This window comes from Dermacentor variabilis, chromosome 6, assembly GCF_050947875.1.
Source record: "Dermacentor variabilis isolate Ectoservices chromosome 6, ASM5094787v1, whole genome shotgun sequence".
NCBI lineage: Eukaryota > Metazoa > Arthropoda > Arachnida > Ixodida > Ixodidae > Dermacentor > Dermacentor variabilis.
Window position 1 is genome coordinate 44,686,444 of NC_134573.1, and position 25,020 is coordinate 44,711,463.

Sequence of the window (25,020 nt, forward strand, 5' to 3'; positions counted from 1 at the left end):
GAAGACAAGATCCCATTTCCCAACGCTGGCTCCTTGTTCTACCACTGTAGATAATCGAAAGGAAAGCGGTTACGCGCAGCCGTGTAGTAAAGTGCTTCTTTGCGAGAGAGAGAGAAGAAACTTTATTATAAAGTGAAAGGATTTATGTGGTTGGGGCCCTCATTCCAGGGCACCAATGGCTGTCGCTACCGCTCGTGCTCGAATCAGGGCCAGCCAGACCTGAGGCTCGGAGCGACGGAGGATCACCTCCCACTGCGCATATGTTGGCTAGGGGGATGGTAGAAGAGGGATATCCTTAGGTGGTTTTTGGCACTCAATCGCGACGTGGAATGTCGTCGGTGGTGCACCGCACCCTGGGCAGGCAGTGGGATATAAGGTTGGGGAGAGCTTCTTGAGAAGGAGGAGGTTCGGATATAAGTTGGTTTGAAGCCGTCACAGGGATACGGCTTCATCCCGGGAGAAGGATTCGGGAGGAGGGTGATATTGCAAGCGCCCTAGTCTGTAAATGTCTAGAGTGTCCCGGTATGTGTTGGGCAAATTCTGGGAGGCTTGATATGGGTTGCTCGCCTCACTGCCAGGTGCCCGGCAGGTTAGCTATCGGGCAGCGGCATGAGCGCGGTCATTGCCCGACAGTGAGGCATAAGCAGGTGTCAAAATCAGCCTGTTGCGTGGTATTGAGGGACCTGGAATGGCGGGGAGATTACGTGTGCTGGTGCGAGCGCGATTGGCTTCCTCAGGTATATGACCCCTGAGGTAGGCTCGACATGCGCCTTGTGAGTCTGCAATGATGATGTGGTCGTGTTTTGGTGATCTTTTCATGTGACCGACGATGTGGTTGAAGGCGAGTGCTATGGCCAACGTCTCCCCTGTGAGCGTAGCCTCGGTTTGGACGCTACACGAGGTGACGATATTACCCTGATCGTCCGCCACCACCGGCACCTGTCTTTCTTTGTTTCTGGTCGCAAGAGCATAGTGGGCAGCGTCGGTATAATAGACGGTGCCTTCCGGCTGAGCGTTGAGGAGTTTCCGAAGGTATCTAGCACGTGCATCCCGGCGACCATTATGATGCTATGGATGCATATTGCGAGGTATGGGCGCTATGGGGAGTACGGTTCGGATGTTTGATGGGACCGGGACATGCTCTCGCGTAGAGGGTGAATGCTGTGGGTAGCCCAGCCGCGAGAGCAAATGCCTGCCTGTAGGGGTCAGTCTCAATCGCTCGAGTTGTGCCATTCTGTGTGCTTTGATGTGTTCCTCGATGATATTGTGTACCCCGAGAGCAAGTAGTCGTTCCGTGGAAGCATATACAGGAATTTCGAGTGCTTGCTTAACGACTCTTCTAATAATTGTGTTTATAGGTTTGGTCTGAGAGAGCGTCAGGTTGTGGTATGGGAGGTGATAGGTTAGCCGGCTGATAATGCATGCCTTGACCAACCGCAGCATATCGGTTTCCTTGAGTCCTGAGTGGCGGTTACTAACACGCCTCATCATACCGATGATTTGCTCGCACTGTCGACCAAGGAGATCTACCGTGAAGTGAGCTTTGGCATTGGATTGTAGGTGATAACAAAGGATTCGCACCCTTTGTGCAGTGGGAATTGGTATGCCTTGTATTCTCACTTCAATCACTGAAATTTGCGTTTCATAGCTGCTTCGGGGTCGGATTCGTAATAGTTCTGATTTATTTGGCGCACATTCGAGGTCTCCAGTCGCGAGGTACGCCTGCACTATATCCACCGCCGTCTGTAGGCGGTCCTGAATGTCTCCATCCCAGCCGGTGCACGTCGAAAGAGTCAAATCGTCATCATAAACCGCGTGGTATAGCCCTTCAACCTTTTCCAGTAACTGGGGTAGTCTCGTCATAGCTATGTTGAATAGCGTCGGCGAGAGCACCGACCCCTGAGGTGTCCCCGCTCCGGTAACTTTAATATCTGTTGACCGATATGGGCCCATTCCCACTGTGGCTACACGGTCCTTGAGGAAGGCTCGCACGTAATTGGGCCAGGTTCTGAAGGATGAGACCATGGGAAACGTTGTCGAAAGATCCTTTGACATCAAGCGCCAAAAGAGCTATCGTCGGAGCCCTTATGGGGGGGGGGTCAACGAGATCCTCTTTTATCTGAAGAACAACATCGTGAGCGGACAAATGGGGGTGAAATCCAAACTCTGTGTGGGAGAAGAAATTTTGCATCTCCAAAAAAGGTTCAAGCCGTTTTAGGATTACATACTCAAGCAGCATTCCGATGCACGATGTGAGGGAAATCGGCCGCAAATTTTGGATCGACAGGGGTTTTCCGGGCTTGAGCATGAAAGTGATCTCGGTACGTCGCCAATCTAGAGGAAGGGTGCCGGCGTGCCAGTGCTGATTGTACATAACACAGATCGTTTCCAGGTCCTCATCCGGGAGATTTCGCAGTAGAGTATAACGTATACCGTCCTCTCCGGGTGCGGTGTTCCTATGAATGTCTACGAGTGCGGCATTGATTTCTTGGACAGTGCCTAGCGGGTCACTTTCTTCTCTATACGGTTAGTCCGGATAGCTTGGCTTAGAGCCACAGGAGAGATACCTTTGTTTAAGGTCCTCCAGGAGCTGGTCTCCGTCTCCTCCGTACTGGTGGAGGAAAATTTGAAGCTGCCCGTTTTTATGGGATTTCGTGTTTCTCGGATTTATTAGCGACCGAAGGACTGCCCACGTTCTCACGGTGCCCAGCGTACCACTTAGCTTATCACAAAACGTTTGCCAGTTAGCACTGGTTAGCTGGTCTGCGTATTCCTGGGCTGCTCTCGTAATTTGGGATATTCTGTAGCGCAATTTTCGATTGAACTTTTACTGCTTCCATCGCTTCGTGAGACCTCGGCACACGTCCCGCAGCTGTAGGAGATGCGGGTCGACCTCGGGGGTCTGTGTCGTCGTGGTTATGGGGCTAGTCGTTTTGTTTTGTTTAGATCATTGTGTAAATCACTGAGCCAACTGGCATAATTTTTGGGGCTTTCATGTCCTGTGGCTCGATTCTTACGGATTTCGCAAAGTTTGGTTCAATTTGTAATGCAAATTTTCTATTCAGGGCGTTTGTAACTTGTGTGATTGATGTGGATGATGAGAATGTGGTGATCGCTACCCAGCGTCTCGCAAGTGTTTAGCCACTCGCCCTGGACCCCCCTCTGAAAGTGAGATCCGGTCTCTCTCGACGCTATTTCCCTGGCGACTAGGCTGGGTATGATCTGTTGTGACGGTGAATCGGTGATTATGTGTGAGGTCCGAAAGACGGGTGACCTATGGTGTGTTACTGCGATAGCCCCAGGCAACGTGTGCGGCATTGAAGTCACCGCACACTACGGACACCGGGCCCAACTTGATGAGTTCCAAGAGTAGATACTGAAAATTGTCCCACCGAGCCCGGGGTGCACTGTATACATTTAAGATGTACAGGCTATTTTGTCTCGTGTCCGCGGGGACAACCTCAATGATTTGATGAGGGATATCTGACGTGAGAGTAGTATGCGTATAGGCGAGTTTCTTGGACACAAGCGCGCACATTTTCGCCTCGTCCGAGCCCCTAATGGCCTCGCAGCCACTGATAGTTACAAGGGTGGCGCCCGGCTCTTGGAGAAGTATGATGTCCGGCGGTTCTGACGATGCGGCAACGTACTGTTGCAGCAAGCCCCGTTTATATCGGTAACCCCTGCAATTCCATTGCCACATCGTCAGTCCCGCCGTTCTATTTTGCATTTGCATTGGAGGAGCCATAATTCTGTAGCTGGGCTGGGCGAACGTACAGGTGAGCGGGCTCGGTTCTCGCTAGTGACGGCGCTGAGGTTGGTGTAGCGCGTGCGACTAATGAGGATGAGGAGGATGATGATTTAGGGGGAAGGGGTTGTGCCGTGAGCTCTCTCACGCTCTGCTTGAGTTCGTTAGTAATTTCATGTAGCATTTGTTTCAGCACGGTGGTTTGTAAGCCTACAAAGGCGGCTCGGATCATTTCCTTCACCTCCGTGAGAATGCTTTCTCGCATCTCCTGTATAGCACGGTGCAATTCTCGTTGAAGCTCCTGCTGGAGGTCGCGGCACAATGCAGTTGTGGACTGGGGAGGGATCTTCGCGCGAGGCGCCTGGGATTTGGATTGGGTTTCAGGTAGGGACTGAGGTTCGCATGAGTGGGAGGGAGATTTGCGCAGTGAAGGTGGCGGGCCCTCCACCCAACTTACCCCTTTAGGTCCGGCTGGCCCTTCGGGTGCTGCTAATGGTAGCTGTTGCGGTAGTGGTGGCGACTTCTTCGCCGGTGGTGGTGCCACTGGTGGTGGTGACGACGGTGGTGATGAGGATGATGATGAAGTTGATGGCGGTACCCGCTCGCGGTTCTTATAACACTCGCAGGGGCCTCGGCTCCGAGGTCGTGACCGGGATCGGGACCGGGATCGGGACCGGGATCGGGAACGGGACCGCGATCGGCTTCGTCGCTCTCTAGATTGGGCCAGAGGACGATGCTGTTGCCGTTTTTGTTTCTCGAGTTCCTGGCGCACTCATTGCTTGTTGGGTGGCTTTCGTGCCCGGCCCGGACAGCTGGGATCGGTTGTCGGATGATCCCCTTTGTACGTCAGGCACCGGGGCTGGCACTGGTGAGGTTCGGTGGTGGATGGGTTTTCAGTCCCACATGTGGTGCAGCGCTTGAAGCTTGGCGTGGGGCAGACATCCGCACGGTGGCCCACTGTGAGGCATACGCTGCACACCTGGGCCCTCGCGGTGTGTATGTAGCATCGTTACTCGGCCCCATAATACTTAACGTAGCGCGGTACCTCGAGGCCAGCAAATGTTATGATGGCCGTGGTTGTTCACCCCATCATGCGAGCAACGAGGATTTCCACCCCAGGTGCCAACAGGTGATCTAAAAGTACGGTTGATGTAGTCCCTGTGTCGGGACCCGTGATGACTCCTTTGCAGGAATTATCGGGGGAGGCGATGTATGTTGAGATGGGGTAGCGATGCGGGCCAAGTGCAAGCGATGCCATCTTGTTAAGGCTGGTCGCTATTCTTTCACTTGGCGTGCTGATGAGGGCGATGTTTTGGGCACTTTGAACACGTAGGTGAAGTTCGTCGACCTCTTGTTCCTTGAGGCACGCCTCGATGCCGACGGCGCGAGTCAGAGTGTGGCGAGGCCACTCACCGAATGTGAGACCGTTTCTCGGGCGCAGGATGACATTAAAATCCTCAATGGGCAGAGGTGGGGGCCTCTGGGGTCGTCGTGGTACAGTTTGGTTCGAATGCTGCGTCTCTTGGCAGAGGGCTGCTGGGTCAGACTTAACGTTGGCGTGGCTTCTCCGCCGGCCGCGAGCCGTGAGCCATGATCCATCCGCTGGGTCCTCTGGATATCCTTCTGTTGCTGGATCGTCGCCGTCGGTGGCTTCCACATCCATGATCGTGGTCAACGGGTTCTCGCGGTGTTGTACAAGGTCAGCTGTCCCTGGACGCCGATCCTGACCACGCTGAGGCTTAGCTCGAGCACTACGGCTCAGAGACGCCGCGAGCGTCCCTGCTGCATCGGTGGTGATCTTGACGTCGCCGTGGAAGGTCGCAGGAAGCGTCCGTTGTCGTGCTCGGAATAGGGCGAGGAAGAGCGCGTGAGACGCTGTAGCGTCTGGTGCTGACGCAGGAGCTCCAAACCTCATGTCCGCACAGGATGGTAGCTCCGAGTGGACTTCTTTGCGACATTGAAAGACAAACCGGAGCCACCAAAGTCGCTGCAGACGCTTTCTGCGCTCCCGCCGCGTTCGCAGAAGCAGCAGTAGCAAAAGCGTCTATGCAAGAAGCACAAGCTTCATTTTCGTGTCGCACATTGCGGGCAGAGAACGCTGAAGCTGGAGAAGCAAGCGGATAAGAAAAATCTTGGCAGCAACATCGTGTGTGGTCGCGCATCTGCAGTGTGGGCGAGCAGACGCTATGGTGCGTGCGCATCAACAGTGGTGATGTTGATCATGGATGGAGCTTTGCTTCCCGTAACGACGTGTAGATAAAACGGCGTACATTTCTGAGCTTGAAAACAATGTGGGAGCTCTAAGATCGATAAATTAAAGAGAAAGGCTAGTCACAATGAAATTAAGGATAAACTTTTCTCAAACCCAAGCACTAACGTTTGCGGCGACGCTGGTCTGTCAGCCCTGTGCAGCGCACAGTGAGTCGCGCACATGTGCGCGTATCGTGTGGCTGGTCGCCCTTCCCTTCATCACCCGCGTAACCGCTCAAAGACGCGTACGCTTACGGGTACGCGTAGCGAGACGCTTATACCGTGCTACGTGTGGCTGGGCTTTTAACGATCGCGGCTCAATGTGGCTCAATCTCGCGCGCCATATATAGAGGCAAGCAGGGAGGCAGCGTGGAGGGGAGGGGAGGTAGAAGAGGTGGCGGCTTCGACTCCGCCAATAAGTGCGTAATTTGCACGGATGCGTGCGCCCTCTCCTGCAAGTGATCTGCAGACGGCTCATACCTTTGTGCGCGCTGTGTTCTCGCCGCTCTAACGTTGAAGCGATAGACCGCACGAAGATCACTTCGCTCCCGGCTGCTGCCATTCATGCCCACACCAACGTTTTGCCAGTGAGTGTCCGCGCTCATTTTAGTGTGATGTGTTGATGTTTATCCGTGTGCGCTGACACCATGCTTGTTCATTTGGTTAATAAGCGAATGTTTCCCAGTTTACACGGCCGATAAAGCTTTGGTGCTTAATTCGTATAGCTGTGCACTAATTTTCTATCGCAACCGATGTTTCATCTTTCGGGCAAGACTGCAACTTTCTTTATTATACCCTCAGGCCCAATTGGCGTTACAGAGGGGAGTGGGTTGTTGCACAAAAATAATTGAACACAAAGCTGTGAGTGACGTTAATTCATACGAATGAAGCTCGTAATGATTCGACGTACACAGAAATAATTGAACAAGAAGCAGGCAGTGCAGTTAATTCATACAAATGAAACTCGTAATTATGGAATGTTAGCTAATACATCACATAGCATAATCATACACTGTTAGCTAATGCATCGTGGAAGATGTCGTCATCATTAATAGTAACAATGTCAACGGTGACTCCGCTCCACTCTTTTGATGTACGAGGTAAAAATGAGTAAAATAAGGTGTGTGTGTTGCATACGGGAATGCCTACTTTGTGATGATGATCGATGCGGTGGGACATGTGCGGTGAGCCAAAGTCGAAGCACTTGATTCCATTCAACATACAAATAATAACAGTATTTTCCAGACCTTCATATGCTAGAACTAAGCTGTAGCCAGTGCTAGAATACTAATTTGGAGCTCCCTTCATTAACAGTAGAGCATACTCAATATACAGAGCTTTTGCAGCACCCTACTTTCTTGCACAAAATTTGTTAGGATTAGGTTTTGTAATAAATTTTCTGCTATTCGATATTTTATTCGATATCCACACATTTCGTTTATTTTTCTTCATTTGATTCGATATTCAATTTTAAATCTACTGTTTGCTATTTGCGCACACCTACAAAATGTTAAGGACTGCTAGTAATATACCTGCCATTCAAGAGCACCTTTTGAAACATTATAGGCGTTGGTCACATAGTAAACTTATGCATGAAATATGATTCCTTATATTTCCTGCCTCTCCGAAGTGTGACTGTAGAATATGAAGTGTAATGTAATCAAATTGTGACCTGGGCAGGTTAAAGTGCTGTACCAGTGCTTTCGAAAGTTTTTTGGCAGTGGCCGTACAATTTTTGTTTATTCTAACAGCCAATGGTTGCCCCGTTTTGCCGACATACTGTTTGTATTCGAGCATATAAACAATGCAAGGGGTGAAGTTAATCGGGGCCAGTGGCTATGCATGTTTGTCAGTTAAAAGTGTACAGCTCCTGGTACTTGCGCGAATACGTGGGTAGGTCAAGGGCCTTCTGTCAGGTAATAATGCACCTTTTTTTTTACAGATTCCGCGGATGCGTCACGCTGACCACGGATTTTTCTATAAGTTCTTTCGCATGACGCCGCAGCTCTCTGACAAGCTCTTGAGCTTTGTAGCACAGGACCTCACATGGCAGCGCCACATTCGAGAACCCCTGGAGCCTGAAGGGCGACTTGCTATACCATTGAGGCTTGTAAAGGCTAGTTGCCCCTGCAGAAATAATATGCGATTGGAGGAGTACAGAATGTGCGGCCTAAAGAGCAAACACCATTTCTTTGTCACTTAATATACGATTTATTTTATTTATTTACATATTATTGCTAGCTGCCTTTCGGCAGCGAAAGCAGGGAAGGGTCACAACACATTGAAGTAAGACAAAATAAATAACGAAGCCACTTACAATGCTAGTGAAAAAAGAAATACCTAAAAATATCACAGCGAATAAGAGTTCGCACTTGGTGAATCACCAGTGTAGTAGTTATGAGCTAACTTAATCCCAAATCTTTGCCATTGAATGGTATCACACAAAAGCTACCTCAGCGCTTTTGTCCTTGCACAACTTGGAAAACATGCAATGGGGAATGCTTGCACATGCATGTGGTAGTTAAGCTGCACAAATTATTTTCAGCGTATGTCACCTAAAAAGTGCACCCAAAGCCATGAAAATAATTGTCAAGAAAAGTCATGTCGTCATAATTAATATGCAAACAACAACTGAGAATTGGGCACTAATTTTTTCCAACTTTCATTCCAGCTACTTGGCATCCGGGCAAGACATAAAAGATGCTGCCTTGGCTTACCATGTGGGGATTGAAACGGCTTCACTCTGCATTCATGTGGCCCGCCGAGCATTCTGGGAAGGCTGAAAGACCACTTTATGAAGGTAATGTCACATAGCTATGAGGGACATTGCTGGCACACATGTTAAGATACTGCTGTGCATGTAAACTTGGCGCTTATCTCATCAGTCTTCATAAGTTTCTTCTTTGTTCCGATAACCGCGTAAGAAAATTGATAATCTTAACCCTTAATCATGCATATTACTTGCACAAATTTTTATAGGTAGGTGAATATCAACTTTGTTGGATGCGAATGGAATATCGATTAGTCAAAGCAGACTCATATATTTACAATAGCAATATTTGTTTTGATATAACTAGGCACCACACTGGTACTGAATAGCGGAAAAAAAGAAGGCTACGAGGGTTAATTAGGGTCAATTTTAAAAAGCACTGTCATAAATAAAACTGCACAAATAGTCTGTGAATCATTAAGGCCTGGTTGGAAACAGGAGTTCTAAGAATTAATGACTGCGGTATGACTGGCTTTTCATAAGCGCTGAATAATGGTTGCCTGAAAGATATCAGATGTTGTGGTATAAAGAAAGCTGCTAGAGGACTTGTGTGCTGTAGAGATGTGTAATAGGGCCCTTTGCGAAAAAACATAGCTTATGGTAGTGTAAAAGATAAAACTGATGCAGAACTATGCTGCCAAAAAAGACTAAATGATAGTCTAGAAGCAAAAACCACAGATTATCGCGTAGGCTTCAGCTGCAAAACGAAAAACAAAGCCTGCATTAACCAATTCGTTTGTGCATTGCTTCGAAAACTTTTGTTATTGTTTCAATTCTGATAATTTGAGACACACCACTTTGTTTAGCAGACGAAGAAACAGTAACCAAACTGTAACAGTTCATTATTGCGAAATATTTATTTAGTTTGGATACTGCAAAATAAAAACCAAATGGTTAATTTTCAAGTACGAATAGTTACTGTCTAATTCCCATCATATTTGAAACTACAAATGCTCGCGAACCACTACAATTGCTCATTATCTAGCGGCAGCCAGTCTTTGCACTCCAATGATAGCAATTACTTTATTGTGAATTATATTGCTCTGCTTTTTAAAAGTTTGGCGTAGCTTTTACCAGTGTAAATTTTCAAATTACACTGGTAAAAGGCCCATTACAATTTTTTTCTTTACAGGCATGTACAGGCAGCCGTAGGTGCATGCACAAACTCAGGCATGCACAGGTGGTGAACTCAAAAAGGTTCTTTGCTGCAAAACAGGTTGAATGAGTCTGGACGCATCAAAGAGATAAACACTTGTCTTGGAACAACAGACCTTTAGTTCCAAGTCAGTGCTTGTGTTTGTTTCTCTCCGTAGGTGGCGCCGGACAGGGGTAATTGGAGGCCGCAGGGAGAGCCCTTCGTCCTGCAGGGGACATACAATAGGCTACTGCTGCTGCTGCTACTGCTGCTGTTGCTGCTGTTGATGATGATGAAGAGGAGGAGGAGGTGGGTTTCTAAAACATGTTCACAAATCTCTACTGTAGCAATGGCTAACCAACTAGGCCTACAGGTATCAACTTTATGAAGTTCTTGAATAATCGTGCGCAAAAATGCAGACACAACACAATATGAAATGAACAAAAAGAAGACGCGCCGTGGTTGCTTAGTGGCTATGATGTTGGGCTGCTAAGCACGAGGTCGCGGGATCAAAATCCGGCCACGGCGGCCGCATTTAAATGGGGGCGAAATGCGAAAACACCAAGTACTTAGATTTAGGTGCACGTTAGAGAAACCCAGGTGGTCCAAATTTCCTGAGTCCCCCATTACGGTGTGCTTCATATGACAAAGTGGTTTTGGCACGTGAAACCCCATAATTTATTTTTTAAATAAAAAGAAGTACTGAGGAGCTTTGATATGAAATCAACAGAGAAGGAAATGTAGTAAACCATAGAGGGAAATAACTGTCATTTTATTTGTAATGTCGACGTTACAAGGAGAAGGGAAATGAAAGTGGACAAAAGGTAACTTGCCACTGGTGGGACGTAAACCGAAAACCAATTGAGCTACAGTGGAGACTATACCTCGATCAGTTTCTTAGGGGGTTTATATGTACTAGATAAGGCTCTGGGAGTGTTGTTGCTGGCTAGCGCTACCAGGGCGAGATCTAGTACATGCACATATCTCCTCAAGAAAGCTTGCAAAGGGATAACCATTGCAGCAGCTTCATTGGTAGAGCAACGCAAGCATAATCGGAAAGTTGTGGGTTTGTCTCCCACCAATCGGAAGTAATCTTTTCATCCACTTTCATTTTCCTTTTCCTCCTCATTTCCACATCTCAATATAAAACAATTAATTCCTCAATGATTTCCTTTCTTTCATTGTCTCTTGGCTTTATTATGCAAAAGGCATGCGTTTAAAAATACACTGATCCTTGAATTCCTTTACTCGTTGCATCAGTTTAATTTTCATGTCAAGATGCTTGTCTCATGTGTTCGAGCAGAGATACAGCAAAACGTTCAAGGTTATCCTGTGGTTATCCTGTGGTTATCCTGTGTTTACATTGCCTAATTCCTGTAATATTATTTGACCCTCATCTTTCTTTTTCCTTTTCCCCCCTCTTGATGTTGTTGCTTCAGATGCAACGCTTCCCAACCTTCCTAGCTCTGTCTGCTGAAGCCAGCGATGCTTATGATTGCGGCCTGCTGTGGTGTGCTTCGGAAGCCTTTGCAGTGTACAGCACTTCTTCAAGCAGCAGTGAATCAAGATGTTCCAAAATGTCCTGTGATTCTGCAGACTCGTGCGACGCCGCAGACAATATCGCTGCTTCCGCGTGTGACCAGCTGACGGTGACGGTGCTTCAAGCGCTGTCAGATTGGAAAACTGGCGCATCTTTGTTAAGATGTCCGCAGCATTTTCCTCCTCACTTGATGGGGGCACTGGTGGAACGCTTCCGGGTGTCCTGCATGTGGACGTAATAAGGTTTGCACATATTCTGAATGTGCAACTAATGTGCCGGTCTAAAGGAAAAAAAATTAATGGCTCAAGTTCCTCCACATTTGTCTTAAGGTGTCATTTTCATTAGAGAGCAACGGCCAAGCTGTTAGTCAGTTTTGTAGGGACAAGAGCGGCTTGCGTACGCAACCAGAAGGAACATTTTTTGCATGCACTGAAGTGTAGCTTTTGTATTTTTTGTTTTTTTCCCCTTCAGATTCATTTAAGCACTTACGATATCTGCGTGCCTAACGCTAGTGATACGTCGTACTCGAGATAGTGCATGAGTGCTGCTCTTCGCCGTCGGCTCAAGAAAGTTCTGACGCCTGTCCCGAACCGAGTTGTACAAGTCGCCGACGGAGGGACTGTCGCTATTGTTGGCATGTACTCTGCCTGCCTCACCATTGCTGAGAGACACAACGTCGTTCTCTTCACCGTCATCGAGCATTGCCCTCACGAACTCATTCTCGGTCTGGATTTCCTTGCCAAGCATTCTGCCCTCATTGACTGTTCGGCCGGCTCACTTCGCCTTGACTTGCCTCTTCTTGCCGACCATGTGGACCCGCCTCCAAACCGTTTGAGCTGCATGGGTTTTATTCGCCTACCGCCTCAATCTGTGACACACGTCGACTTGTTGTCCTCACCAGCTGTACCTGACGGTAATTACGTGGTGGCACCTATTCCGGCAGTTATACTTACACATGGTGTTACCGTGCCGCACACTGTACTGACAATTACTGGTAACCGCACCGGCCTTCCCCTTGTCAATTTCGCGCTAACCGCGCAAGTTCTGCCTCAGGGGATTTCATTGGCTATAATTAGCGCTTTGCAGGATGGTGAGATCGAGTCATTCACAGTGGAAGATCGTCACAGCTCAGCCCATACCGTGACGTCATCGCACGGTACTGACGTCGACATTGAGAAGATGGTTTCCTCTGACGTTACACCTGTTGAAGCTCAAGCTCTTTGCCGCGATCTTGAAGGCGAAGGCTATAGCGACATTTTTGACTTTGACAATCGACCCTTAGGTCAAACGTCCGTCGTGATCCATCGCATAAACACTGGCGATACGAAACCTATTAACCGACGTCCATATCGTGTTTCTGCGTCCGAACGAGCTGTTATCCAACAGGAAGTGAAAAAGATGTTTGAAAAGGACATTATTGAGGCTTCTTGTAGTCCCTGGGATTCTCCTGTCCTACTTGTCAAAAAGAAGGATGGCACGTGGCGTTTTTGTGTAGATTATCGCCACCTGAACAAAATCACAAAAAAGGACGTGTACCCTCTGCCACGTATTGATGACGCTCTAGACTGCCTGTACGGTGCCACCTATTTTTCTTCTATCGACTTACGGTCCGGCTACTGGCAGATATCCGTCGGCGACATGGACAGAGAGAAGACGGCATTTATTACCCTTGACGGCCTTTATCAGTTCAAGGGGATGCATTTTGGTCTCTGTAACGCGCCCGCCACCTTCGAACGAATGATGTACTCTTTGCTTCAGGGGTTCAAGTGATCCACCTGTGTGTGCTATCTGGACGATGTCATCGTTTATTCGCCCACATTTGACACGCATCTAGACCATCTTTCGGCGATTCTTGACGTGTTCCGCCGCGCCGGTCTCCAGTTGAACTCGTCAAAATGTCACTGCGCTCGCCGCCAAATCACCGTCCTTGGACACCTCGTGGACGCCAGAGGCGTGCGACCTGATCCGGACAAAATTCGCGCCATTACGAACTTTCCTGTTCCGAAGTCTACCAAGGACGTTCGTAGTTTCCTAGGGCTGTGCTCTTATTTCCGATGCTTTGTGAAGGATTTTGCGACCATCGCACGTCCCCTTACCGACCTCTTGCATAATGACGCCCTATTTTCTTGGGGACCTAACCATGGCGCATCTTTTTCGCAGCTCACTACTTTCCTTACCACGCCTCCAATTCTGGCCCATTTTGACCCGTCTGCCTCAGCGGAAGTTCGAACTGATGCCAGTGGTCACGGCATAGGAGCAGTGTTAGCACAACGCCAGCGTGGACATGATCGTGTTATAGCCAATGCCAGCCGACTTCTGTCACCCGCCGAGCGCAATTATTCAATCACAGAGGGCGAGTGCCTCGCACTTGTGTGGGCAGTTGCCAAGTTTCGTCCATAATTGTACGGACGCCCCTTGTGTGTCATCACTGATCATCACGCGCTCTGCTGGCTATCCTCGCTCAAGGACCCCACGGGACGTATCGATCGCTGGGCGTTACGCCTGCAAGACTATACCTTTTCCGTGGTATATAAGACGGGACGCTTGCACCAGGATGCCTATTGTTTGTCCCGCTACCCCGCTGATGCTGACGCCATCGCTTGCGTTTTCTCTGTGTCCCAGTTGCTTGAAATCAGCAACGAGCAACGCCGCGATCCTTCATACGAGCCCTCATCGTCCATCCGGAGTCAACGCCTGGCGATGCCTCTCTCCGGATGTTTCTCCTTAAGGAGGAGACACTATACCACCGCAATCTCGATCCACACGGCCTTAACCTTCTGCTCGTAATTCCGTCACACCTGCGTTCGACTGCACTCCAACAACTTCACGACGCTCCCATGGCTGGACACTTGGGCGTCTTGCGCACATACGACCGTGTACGCCGTCGATTCTTTTGGGCGGGTCGCGCCCGCTCCGTGCGGCGCTACGTTGCCGCTTGGGAGCCCTGTCAGTGCCGGAAGAAGCCCTCCACACCTCCAGCTGGATGTCTCCGGCCGATCGACATCCCACCGGAACCATTTTTCCGTGTTCGTCTAGACTTTCTTGGACCGTTTCACCTCTCGGGCTCCGGAAATAAGTGGGTCGCCATCGCTACTGATTATGCTACGCGGTACGCAATCACAAGAGCCCTCCCGACAAGTTGTGCTACTGACGTTGCTGACTTTCCACTCTATGACATCATTTTAGTGCACGGTGCTCCGCGCCAATTACTCACTGACCGTGGCCGCAGCTTTCTGTCGGCAGTCGTCGAGGACATCCTCCGCTCCTGCTCGACAAAGCACAAGTTCAGCACGTCCTACCACCCACAGACCAACGGCCTCATGGAGCGCCTCAAGCGGACCATCACCGACATGCTTTCAAAGTATGTTGCGACTGACCACCACGACTGGGATCTTGACTTACCATATGTGACGTTCGCGTATAATTCATCGCGTCACGACACCGCCCGCTATTCACCATTCTATCTCCTATATGGCCGAGAACCCGCGTTGCCCTTAGACACTTTGTTGCCCTCGGCCACACGTTCAGCCACTGAATACTCCCGCGACGCGATCGCACACGTCGGCCATGTACGCCAGCTCGCCCGCACCCGTCTCGAGGCTTGGCAGGAGCATCGGAGACACTTCTATGATTGCCACCATCGCGACGTGCGGTTTACTTCGGGTTCTCTGGTGCTTCTCTGGTCACCCATTCAACGTGTGGGCCTTTCCGAAAAGCTGCTGTCGCGCTACCCTGGCCCACACCGTGTGGTGCGCCAAGTGACCGATGTCACGTGTGAAGTCATCCCCGCCAACCTCTCAGCGTCATTGTCGGCTGCAAGTGACATCGTTCACGTGGCGAGACTAAAGCCATACCACACACCTTTCACCGCGGATGTGTAGATTAAGCACCGGGACGGTGCTTCTACTGCCGGGGGTGATGCTACGGAACAGCCGCCACAGTGTGGCTACACTGAGAGGAACAAGACGACGTGGCGCCGCTTGATATAGCGTTGCCATCTTTACCAGCATTGGTCTACGTGTAAATATATTGTAAATAGACTTGTACATCAGCTACACGTAACAATATCTTGAATGTTTCAGTTTCGAAATAATTATTAACAACAAGCACTCCACTACACTTAATCAGTACAACCATTTAATAAATTTCACGATGAAAGACCTACGCTTGTACTTTCTAAACATAGAGTAAGAGTATTGTTATGTCTTTCTTTACCATAATCCTTTTTCCTGTTTACAATTCTTACCTGAAATGTTCTTGGCTTGTAACTTTGTTTTCCTTTCATCTTTTTTTAAAATTCATGTCTTACTAAGCTATTTTTAAACTGAATGCAAATTTGAACACAGTGCGAAGCTTTGTAGCAGTCAGTGCATTTGTTGTTTGTATTTAGGAAGTCATGTATAACAATCTTTTTCATCTTGCCATCTGCCTTGTAAAGGGTTTTATTGGATCAGTGAAGCTTATTTTAGTGAGCAAACCCCTCTAGAAAGCTTCCACAAGCAATGACTTCTATGCCTCTTCTTTCTTTCTGCTGCTGCCGTCTTGTGAAATAGCTCTTACTGAATGCATCATACTAAAATAATGTAGTCGTTGAACCATCGTCATCCCAGCTGACTACTAGCTACAGTATTGCACGAGTGACCAGTGCAGGACACGGTACAAATACCAGATATAACAATGTAATCAGATCGTGGTGTTGGCACATAAAATTCCAGCAATCCTTTTTTCCAGAGTGAAAACGTGGCTAATTGGATCATGTAGTCTTTACTTGCAAATGTTTTCTAAGGAAGAACAGCGCTGTCCGAAAACATTCTGAACGCTTCGCTTAAAGCGATGACCACAGCGCTTGGGATGCGCAAAATAATCGAAGGTGATAATTAGGTAAAACCCTGCCGAGCAGACACAAAAACCAGTATCATCAATTACATAGCTGAGAATGTCACTAATACTTCTCTGCATTTACTTCGCTACAGTATGAGGGCAGTGAATGAATCCTTGAGTGAGCTAGGTAAAATATGGTTTGTGATGAAACACTGATTTGCAATGAGCTGGCAAGCAACAAAATGCGAAATTAAAGCTGTTCATTGCAGTCAACAAACGTGAATATAACAATACTAAATACTCAGATAAATACTGCCTGTTGACTTACACACTGCATTCTATGATCAGTGTATAAAATCAAGAGAAATCACTTGCATCTAACAGTCCACATGCATATTGTGATATGTGGTGACTATTGCCAACGTTTTCCTTTTGTGTGTGCGTCAGGCAAGTCTTTTTCTTTTTATTTGTGCTGATAGTTTGTGATATTCCCTGCACTTCTGTCTGGTGCTTTATAATGCTAGGTTTTATGGGTTACATTAGTTGTTATTTTGTACCTGTATTTTGCTTTCTCTGCTCCCCACTGCAAAGCTAAACTAGCTTTGTGGGTAACTGAATAAATGAATAAGTATACAAATATATATCTTTGTACTGCATGTGTCCCCTGACAGGGTCACATTTACCGAAATATGCCATAGTCGGTGTAGCGATGCTGCACAAATCTTTTATCGCCTATTAGGCAAAGCTGACTATAGTGCATGCTACCTGCCGATTTACTCATGTAAGCGCGATTTTGAGTTCCCCACAAGGCGGCACATTACCAGCTACAATATAAACATACAGCATCTCCGGTCGACGTGGTAAAGGGAAAGCACTAGCATCCCGTGTTTAATTTTTAACACGCCGTCTGAGATGGAAACATTAAAATCACTTACAGTCTATACTCCATTGTGTCGCGCAGGAACATTGTCTGACCGAAAAACGGCCTGATGACGTCGTTCTGAACATCGTCTGCCCCGGCGCCGCTCTTCTCTTCCTGAAGCGTCTTCAAAAGGCGTCGAAATTGATCTGGCAATGACTTCCATCTTTTCTGCAGTGCTGTGATAATGTCATCTGCAGAGATGAAACGCGTTCTAGACATTGGAGAGTCGGCTAAGAGAGTCAGCATATACCGGTTCCACACAGGCTGCGATCGCGATCGAGTGCGATGAAATTTCTGGATCGCGATCAGCTCTACGCAGATTGCGGAGTACATGCAATCGTGATCACAAAACGCGATCCCGATCGGGCTCGATCACGATTAAAACTGCTCCCGCATGACTCCCGTATAAAACACCGAGTACTTACCTGCTACGGTACTGTCGGGCGTGACTATCCTCGACACCTCGGTCCAAAAGCACCTCGTCATGTGCTTCTTGTGCTGCTCGTGCTTCGCTTGCCAAAGCGCAGGCCGAGCCTCAACGCAGGCGATCAGCGCTTCGTTGCTGATGGCCGCCGTAGCATCGGTGTTCCAGCGACGCCAAACAACAGCGAAACCAGCAACGACTCCCGGCGCCTCGGTACGATTCCGAAACTTCAACAACCTGTTTTTCCGAACCGCCGGAAGTGTACATGCGGGCTACGTGACGTCGGTGCACAAGCTGCCACTTCCGTCGCGTACGCTCAAAATGACGCCCAAGATGAAGACCTCCCTGACGCCCGCGCTGCCTGCGCGCCTCCCCTCTCTAGACGCGTGGGACAGGCGCGCATGGCCTCGCTGACGCGTGACGCGTAGCCAGGCGGGCACCATTAGCCGCATGTGGTTGGGCTTTTAGTTTCCGTTGAACCCGGTCGCGAAATGCGCTGTTGTTGCCGGAACGCAACGCCGTCCCCCTCTCCCTCCCATTCCCCCAAGGCCGTTCGCGGGACGAAAAAGCACGCAGCCAAAACATGGTCAATCCGCCTGTCCGCTCCTCGTCCGCCCGCGTGCGGACGCCCAAAAGGCGGATGCTGTCACGCAATTCGGTGCGCGCTCAATCCGCACGAACTGATCACACGCGCACTCCTATTGGGTGATGCGGCCTGTCGACAGCTGGCAACCGTTGGGCGGAGGAAAGGAGTTCAAGGTTGGCAACTACCTTTGACAGCAGACACTGCCTCTTTTGCGTAGAGGAGGTGCTGCAGCATACGACACTGGTATATTTATGCAGATGTGATTTCAAGTTTCCGCGTCACGGTGAAAATGCGACGCTAGGCTGCCACACTCTGTTCTGCAGCGCCTTTGTACCCTCATCCTTCTTCGAAACACTGCACAGTCATCTTATCTGCGCCGCCTTTTCAATATGTATTGCAATCGTATCATGTCGCAACATGCGACATGATGCGATTGTCGTTAGATGCGACATGGACGATTACTTTCAGTCTGCGCTGCCTTGGTTGGTTGAGCAAAACCTCTCTAATGATCCAACTTGCTTAGCTCTATGTCACGCGAAAGTAATAGTGTCGCCGGAAGCGACTCGTCTGAAATCCCCGTGTTCGGCGCGATGGCGCAGCTTCTGTAGTGCTAGTGACAGCTCGCAAGAATACGGAACACACGCAGATCTGTGGTGGAATACAGCTGCGTAGGTCGCCAGGACACACCTTTCTAATACTAAGCACGGGTATGAGGCTCCGGGTACAGCTTGCTGATATGCTTTCATTTGCTTGCTCATGCTTTTTTGTCACTCTGGCAATTTTAAGAGAGTGCTTGAAACACTTGGATGCATGAAATGCCTTTCCCTTTTTTACATATATAAAGCTACCAAAGATGAGGTATCAAACGTGCGTGTTAGAAATTTATTACTTGCTGCTTCTAAACTTTCCAAACAAAATATATCCTTAAATGAAGTGCAATGAAGTTCTCACCATGTGCAAGAAGGTTGTGCATAACTGATTAACTTCATGCAGCAAGGAATTTAAAGTTAAGCAGTGAGTGTACAATTCCTTATGACTGGCATAAAATCAGTATGTACGTATAACGGTTACCTTTGCGGATATGTACGCATGAAATGTTTCCAAGGATAGTATTTACTTGAAAGCAAATAATTTGTATTGCTGATCAGAGCACTTATTTGGAGCGAAATAAAACATTTGCAATCTTTCTTGCCAGCCGGTGGCCAATCTAATGCCACCTTACCGCTTTGACATACCTAATTTAACATTTCAACAATGTACAAAACATTACCAAAGTGCATAAAATTAAGCAGTGTCATGACTGGCATGATCCCTCTCTCACCCATGGCAACTAACAAGGATGATCGACTTGAGACTTTTTGATACTGTCAGCATCATACATGCATGTTCTCTTTTGATTGCTCTACATATAGAAAATAAGCTCACGCAGGATGCAGATGATAAATGAACTATTCTAAGCTCTACTCAGGTTATTTGAGATAGTTGGGCGTGGGCGGCATGTTGTTTATGTATATTTGCTGTAACAATCTAGCTAGCTGATACACAGCCATATTTTAGGAAAATGAGAAATGTATAGCATAACATAAACAGCTGGCCAGTAACTGTATTTTATTTGAAAGCAAACCGAGATTATCAAGTTACTTAGCTTAGCAGCGATTTCAGTGACCTCTCTTGGTGTGAAAAGGTTGATGTAGTTAGTGATTTCATTTGTCTTTCTTAATTAGTAGCTGCTTTAAAATGCACATGACAGTGAAATGAAGGCTCATATGGCAGAAGACAGGCCGCACAAAAAGTGAGGAAACATTCATTGTCATTTTTTTGTTTGCATAACAAACCAGCGAATAGTTCCTCAGGCTCAGTTTTATGAATAATGCACAAGGTGTTCTGAGTAAAACTGAAAGATTTTTGTGCTCTATTATCTTTCACCTTTCTGGTAGCCAAATAAATGATACCCCAATTAGCACTGTAACAGCACAGAAATTTGTAGTCAAGAGGCCGCAGGGGCTTAGCCTCTGTGACAAATGTAAAATCGTTGAATAACAAAACACGCATACTGGTGAATTGGGTATGCATTCACATCCAATATTCAAATCTGCTCATCACAAGTAATCTTTCATTCCTTGGCGCATTGCTCACCATTGCACAGACTTTGTTTCAGCGCTGTGTGTGTCCACTAATACAACTTCGCAAATCAGAGCTATTGTTATTGAGTACTATGAAAGCCCCTTTGCATGTGGGTTAGACAATATAATGCTCCTACATATGGGTAAGCTTAGTATTATCAGCCGCTTTGCTTGCTAGTTGTTCACTGTTACTCATGGACCATACGGTGCCACTGGACAATGCTGTATTCCTGCAGGCACGGTAGAACAGCTCGGCTGTGCACAAACATGCCATTTGGATCGTCCTTAAATTAAGGTAGTGCACATTTGCTGTCAGAATGTGCTTATACGCATAACTTCCGAGCATTCAAAAAGCGTTTGAAATGTAAGAGTGGATGCTCAGCTTTACAGGTGACATTTTACATTTATAGTGCAAGGCCACGTCGATGGGCAGGAATCATCATCATCAGCCTGGTTAAGCCCACTGCAGGGCAAAGGCCTCTCCCATGCTTCTCCAACTACCCTGGTCATGTACTAACTGTGGCCATGTTGTCCCTGCAAACTTCTTAATGTCATCCGCCCACTTAACTTTCTTCCCCCCCCCCCTGCTATGCTTCCCTTCCCTTGGAATCCAGTCCGTAACCCTTAATAACCATCTGTTATCTTCCCTCCTCATTACATGTCCTGCCCATGCCCATTTCGCTTGCTTGATTTCAACTAAGATGTCATTAACCCGCGTTTGTTCCCTCACCCAATCTGCTCTTATCCCTTAACGTTACACCCATCATTCTTCTTTGCATAGCTCATTGCGTCCTCCTCAATTTAAGCAGAACCTTTTTCGTTAGCCTCTAGGTTTCTGCCCCATACGTGAGTACTGGTAAGACAGAGCTGTTATACACTTTTCTCTTGAGTGATAGTGGCAACCTGCTGTTCATGATTTGAGAATGCCTGCCAAACGCACGCCAACCCATTCTTATTCTCGCTGGTTATTTTATTTTGCAGGAAGAATACAAAATTTCCCTGCGGGAGGCAAAGACTAAAGGCGAGAAAGCCTGACGAGGTCTTGGCCCCCTGATGAACAAGACAGTCTACAGCAATTGACACGACTCAATATACGATTCATTAAGTACAATGCATCTGCTTCTCTACATCGGATCACATACGTATTTGTTTATACATGTATATGCAACACGCTCTACAATACATTATACATTTAAAAAAGATATATTGATATGGAATCTAAAATTTTTTTAAAGTTTTCGCGATTTCCAGCAACAAAAAAAAATATATATATATATATATATATATATATATATATATATATATATATATATATATATATATATAAATGAAAAACATTTATCTCAAAATATACAAAACATAATTTGACAACATTTATGCATCGGCTATGAGGTTAGTAGTCAGAAGGATAGATCTATAATTGCGCTTGAGCTTCTTGGCTTGTTATGTAAGGTCAATATTCGATTCATGGAGGTTTAATAATTGCACTGCTTTATGTTCAATGGCCTGTTTTCCATAGTTCGTGCGTATTTTTTTAGTTTGTTGGCTAGAGCTTCTGAACCTATATTTCGTGAATACAGTTCTTGGGAAGGCATCCTGTAATTTGTGTTTATGTATGTGTTGCATCAACTCTAGATTATATACTTTTTTTGCGGATAGGATTTCATGTTTGAGAAAAAGTGGTTCAGTGGCTAGGTCCTTGGCATGACCTTTATATTTTTCCAGAATACGAAGCACGCGCTTCTGCAGGATTATTAACCTATCATAATTTGTTTCAGTTGTTGTTCCCCACACCAGCATTCCGTATAGTAGTTTCGAGTAAAATAACGTATAGTAGAGTGATTTAGTTAACCACGAAGGGAGAAGGGAAGCGATTTTACTGAGACATACTACAGAGCGAGCCAGATCAGTTAAGAGATGTTTCACGTGTGGTGTCCATGACAGGTGTTCATGGAACCAGACTCCTAGGAATTTCTGTGTGTTTGCTTGCTTGATGCGTTGGTCATTATAATAAATTATTACATCACCGCGGATGTGCTTGTTAATAGGCCTCAACATAACAAATTTAGTTTTTGTGTGTTTAGTTTTAGTTTATTTTTTGTTAGCCAACCTGAAAGTTTAGTGAGGTATAAATTTGCTGAAGCTTCTACTTCATGAATAGTAGATCCTGTGAAGAACAGGCTAGTGTCGTCAGCAAACATTGTAATTTCTTGTGTATATGAACATCTGTAATATCATTGATATATAGAAGGAAAAGCACGGGACGTAATATAGATCCCTGTGGAACTCCTTTTATTACGCTTAAGTACTGGGACTCTACATTGTCTATGCCAACAAATTGATATCTTGATGATAAATAGCTTTTAAATAAGTCCAGGACAACACCACGAATTCCGTAGCGGCTTAATTTCAGCAATAGGATATGATGGTCAACTGAATCGAAAGCTTTACGCAGATCAAGGAAGACACCCAAAGTGAACATCTTATTTTCAATATTTTCCATCATGTGGTTTTTTAAACTTATTAGAGCCTCTTTCGTCATTTTGTTTTTTCGGAAACCATGTTGATATGGCGATAATAGGCTGTGTTTGTCGAGATATTTCGTAAGACGGTTGTTTATGCATTTTTCATATATTTTCGAGAAGACTGGTAGCACGGATATCGGTCGATAATTTGTTAATTTAGAAGTAATGCCGCCTTTATGGATAGGAGTAACTTTCGCCACTTTAAGTTTTGTTGGGAAAGTTCCCTCCAGAAACGAAAAATTTATAAGGTATGCTAATACCGGGCTAAGTATAGATGCAACAGCCTTAACTGGAGCCACTCTTACGTCATCGTAACCACTTGAAATGTTGGTCCTTAGTTCTGATATGTATCTGCGGACTTCTTCTGGTGATACCTCGTTCAACACGAGAGAATTCACCTGGTTACCTAGTTCAATTTCATATTGCATTGTATCCTCATCGCTAACAGCCACATTCACGAAGTAATGATTAATTGCATTCGCAAGCTCCCTGCCTTCTAAAATAATATCATTAACTTTTATTTCTTTGGGTGTATTGCATGACACTGTTCTTCCAGATAAAGAATTAATTTGCTTCCATACTTTTGCAGGGTCTGACTTTATGCGCGAGAACATTACTTCATAATAGGCTATTGTTGCTTTTATAGTGTCCCTGTTTAACCTGTTGCGAAATTGTTTGAACTCGCGCAATATTGTAATATCTCTGGTAGCTAGAAATCTGTGAAAAAGTGCGTTCTTTTGCTTGATTCTTTTTAAAAGGTCACTATTTATCCATGGCTTTCTAATTTTACCCTTTCTTATTTTGAACTGCTGTAGCGAAAAAGCAGTGTTGTAACATTGCACGAAGATTTCTTAAAAAGTGTCATATGCTTTATCTGGATTTTCTTGCACATACACACGTGACCAGTCAGCTCGTTTAATTAATTCGCTAAACTTAAGAAGAGTTTTGTCATTAATACTTCTATATCGCGGGAGATTTGGACGTTTTTCTTTAATGAATAAGTTTTGTGTACAAATATATATAGGTAGGTGATCACTAAGGCCTGAGCACAATATGCCTGCGTTGTAATCGTTTTTGTTTACGCTTGTTATACAGATATCGATAGATGTGGAGCTGTTGTGAGTAGCACGGGTAAGCTCTAAAATAGAATTTTCTCATCCATAGGATGCTATAAGGTTTAACAGATCAAGCGCATACAAATGTTGACTCATCATATTAATGTTCACATCACCCATGATGAAATATCGTTTTTTTATGTCATTAAAACAATACATAAGTTGTTCTAAATGCCTTAGAAAACGGCGCTTGTATCCATTTGGGGGTCTGTATACTACAGTGCGCAGAAAGGATTTCGTTTCTATCGCAAGTCATTCTATGTCACCACTACTCATAGAAAGACCATCAAGTACTTGAAAGGAATATTGCTGCTTCATCTACATAGCTAACCCTCCGCCTCTTCCAGCGCGATGCAATCGCACTGCAGAATAATTGGGCAATTCAGGACACATGTCAATATTACACAGCCATGTCTCTGTGAACAGTATTGCATCAGGGTCAGCATGAAGAGAACGCAAAAATATATCAAATTCTTCCTTCTTATTCTTAAGACTTCTTATATTTTGATGTATTAAGATAAAACCAGATCTAGAACAAGCATCACTACTCATCCGTGCTGTTTTTTCCATTGACAAGGAAAAATAATTTTTGTCCATTTTGTCCTCCATTTTTTCACTTGATGAGATCTAAGTCAGCAGTACTTGTTATGCGGATTACATCTGACGTTTCATCTTTGCGAGCCAGAATTTTTCCTCCAATAGTCCATACATATTTCCATATTGCGGATTTCTTTTTGCTATGGCTGCACCAAGGAGCTGCTTGTTCTGTCGTGTCAGGTGCTTGTTAACATATATAGCACTTTCTGTGCCCTTGTGGCCTAGGTCAGTCGAAACCATCTTCTGCTTCTTTGATTTCGCGAGTAGCGCATTATGTTTTGTGCGTGAAATGAACCGGACAACAATGTTTCGTTCAGTCTTTTTTTCCGTGAATACCCTGTGGCAGATGTCAATATCACTATCACAGATTGGCTCGCCTACGAGCTCACCTATCTTTTTAATCACGATCGTTGAGTCAAGCTCCTCGGGTGCACCTTTTATTTCGAGATTGTTACTTCTTTGAT

At 46.3% G+C, this 25,020-nt stretch overlaps 2 protein-coding genes across 2 annotated transcripts in view; both read right to left on the reverse strand.

The window, feature by feature from the left end:
* The window catches only part of LOC142584773 (uncharacterized), a 62,796-nt gene extending 52,619 nt beyond the window's left edge, over positions 1-10,177 (reverse strand). The window contains exon 1 of the mRNA XM_075695022.1: positions 10,040-10,177. The gene's annotated coding sequence lies outside the window, so the exon portion shown is untranslated. The remainder of the gene's footprint in view (positions 1-10,039) is intronic.
* Positions 10,178-11,250: 1,073 nt separating this feature from the next.
* LOC142586107 (uncharacterized) lies at positions 11,251-17,812 on the reverse strand. The gene is made up of 3 exons (XM_075697364.1): positions 17,612-17,812; positions 17,200-17,377; positions 11,251-11,665 (listed from the first exon to the last, which is right to left on the reverse strand). The coding sequence occupies exons 1-3, from the start codon at positions 17,670-17,672 to the stop codon at positions 11,251-11,253; spliced, it is 654 nt and encodes a 217-aa protein (XP_075553479.1). The 5' UTR covers positions 17,673-17,812.
* Between the last annotated feature and the right edge of the window lie 7,208 nt (positions 17,813-25,020).

Coding starts and splice junctions, on each gene's coding strand:
- LOC142586107 (XM_075697364.1), bottom strand. CDS start 17,672: ATGACGAGGTGCTTTTGGACCGAGGTGTCGAGGATAGTCACGCCCGAC. Junction 17,378..17,611: donor GCCCGACAGTACCGTAGCAG/GTAAGTACTCGG, acceptor TCATCTCTGCAG/ATGACATTATCACAGCACTG. Junction 11,666..17,199: donor GACACAATGGAGTATAGACT/GTAAGTGATTTT, acceptor GTCCACATGCAG/GACACCCGGAAGCGTTCCAC.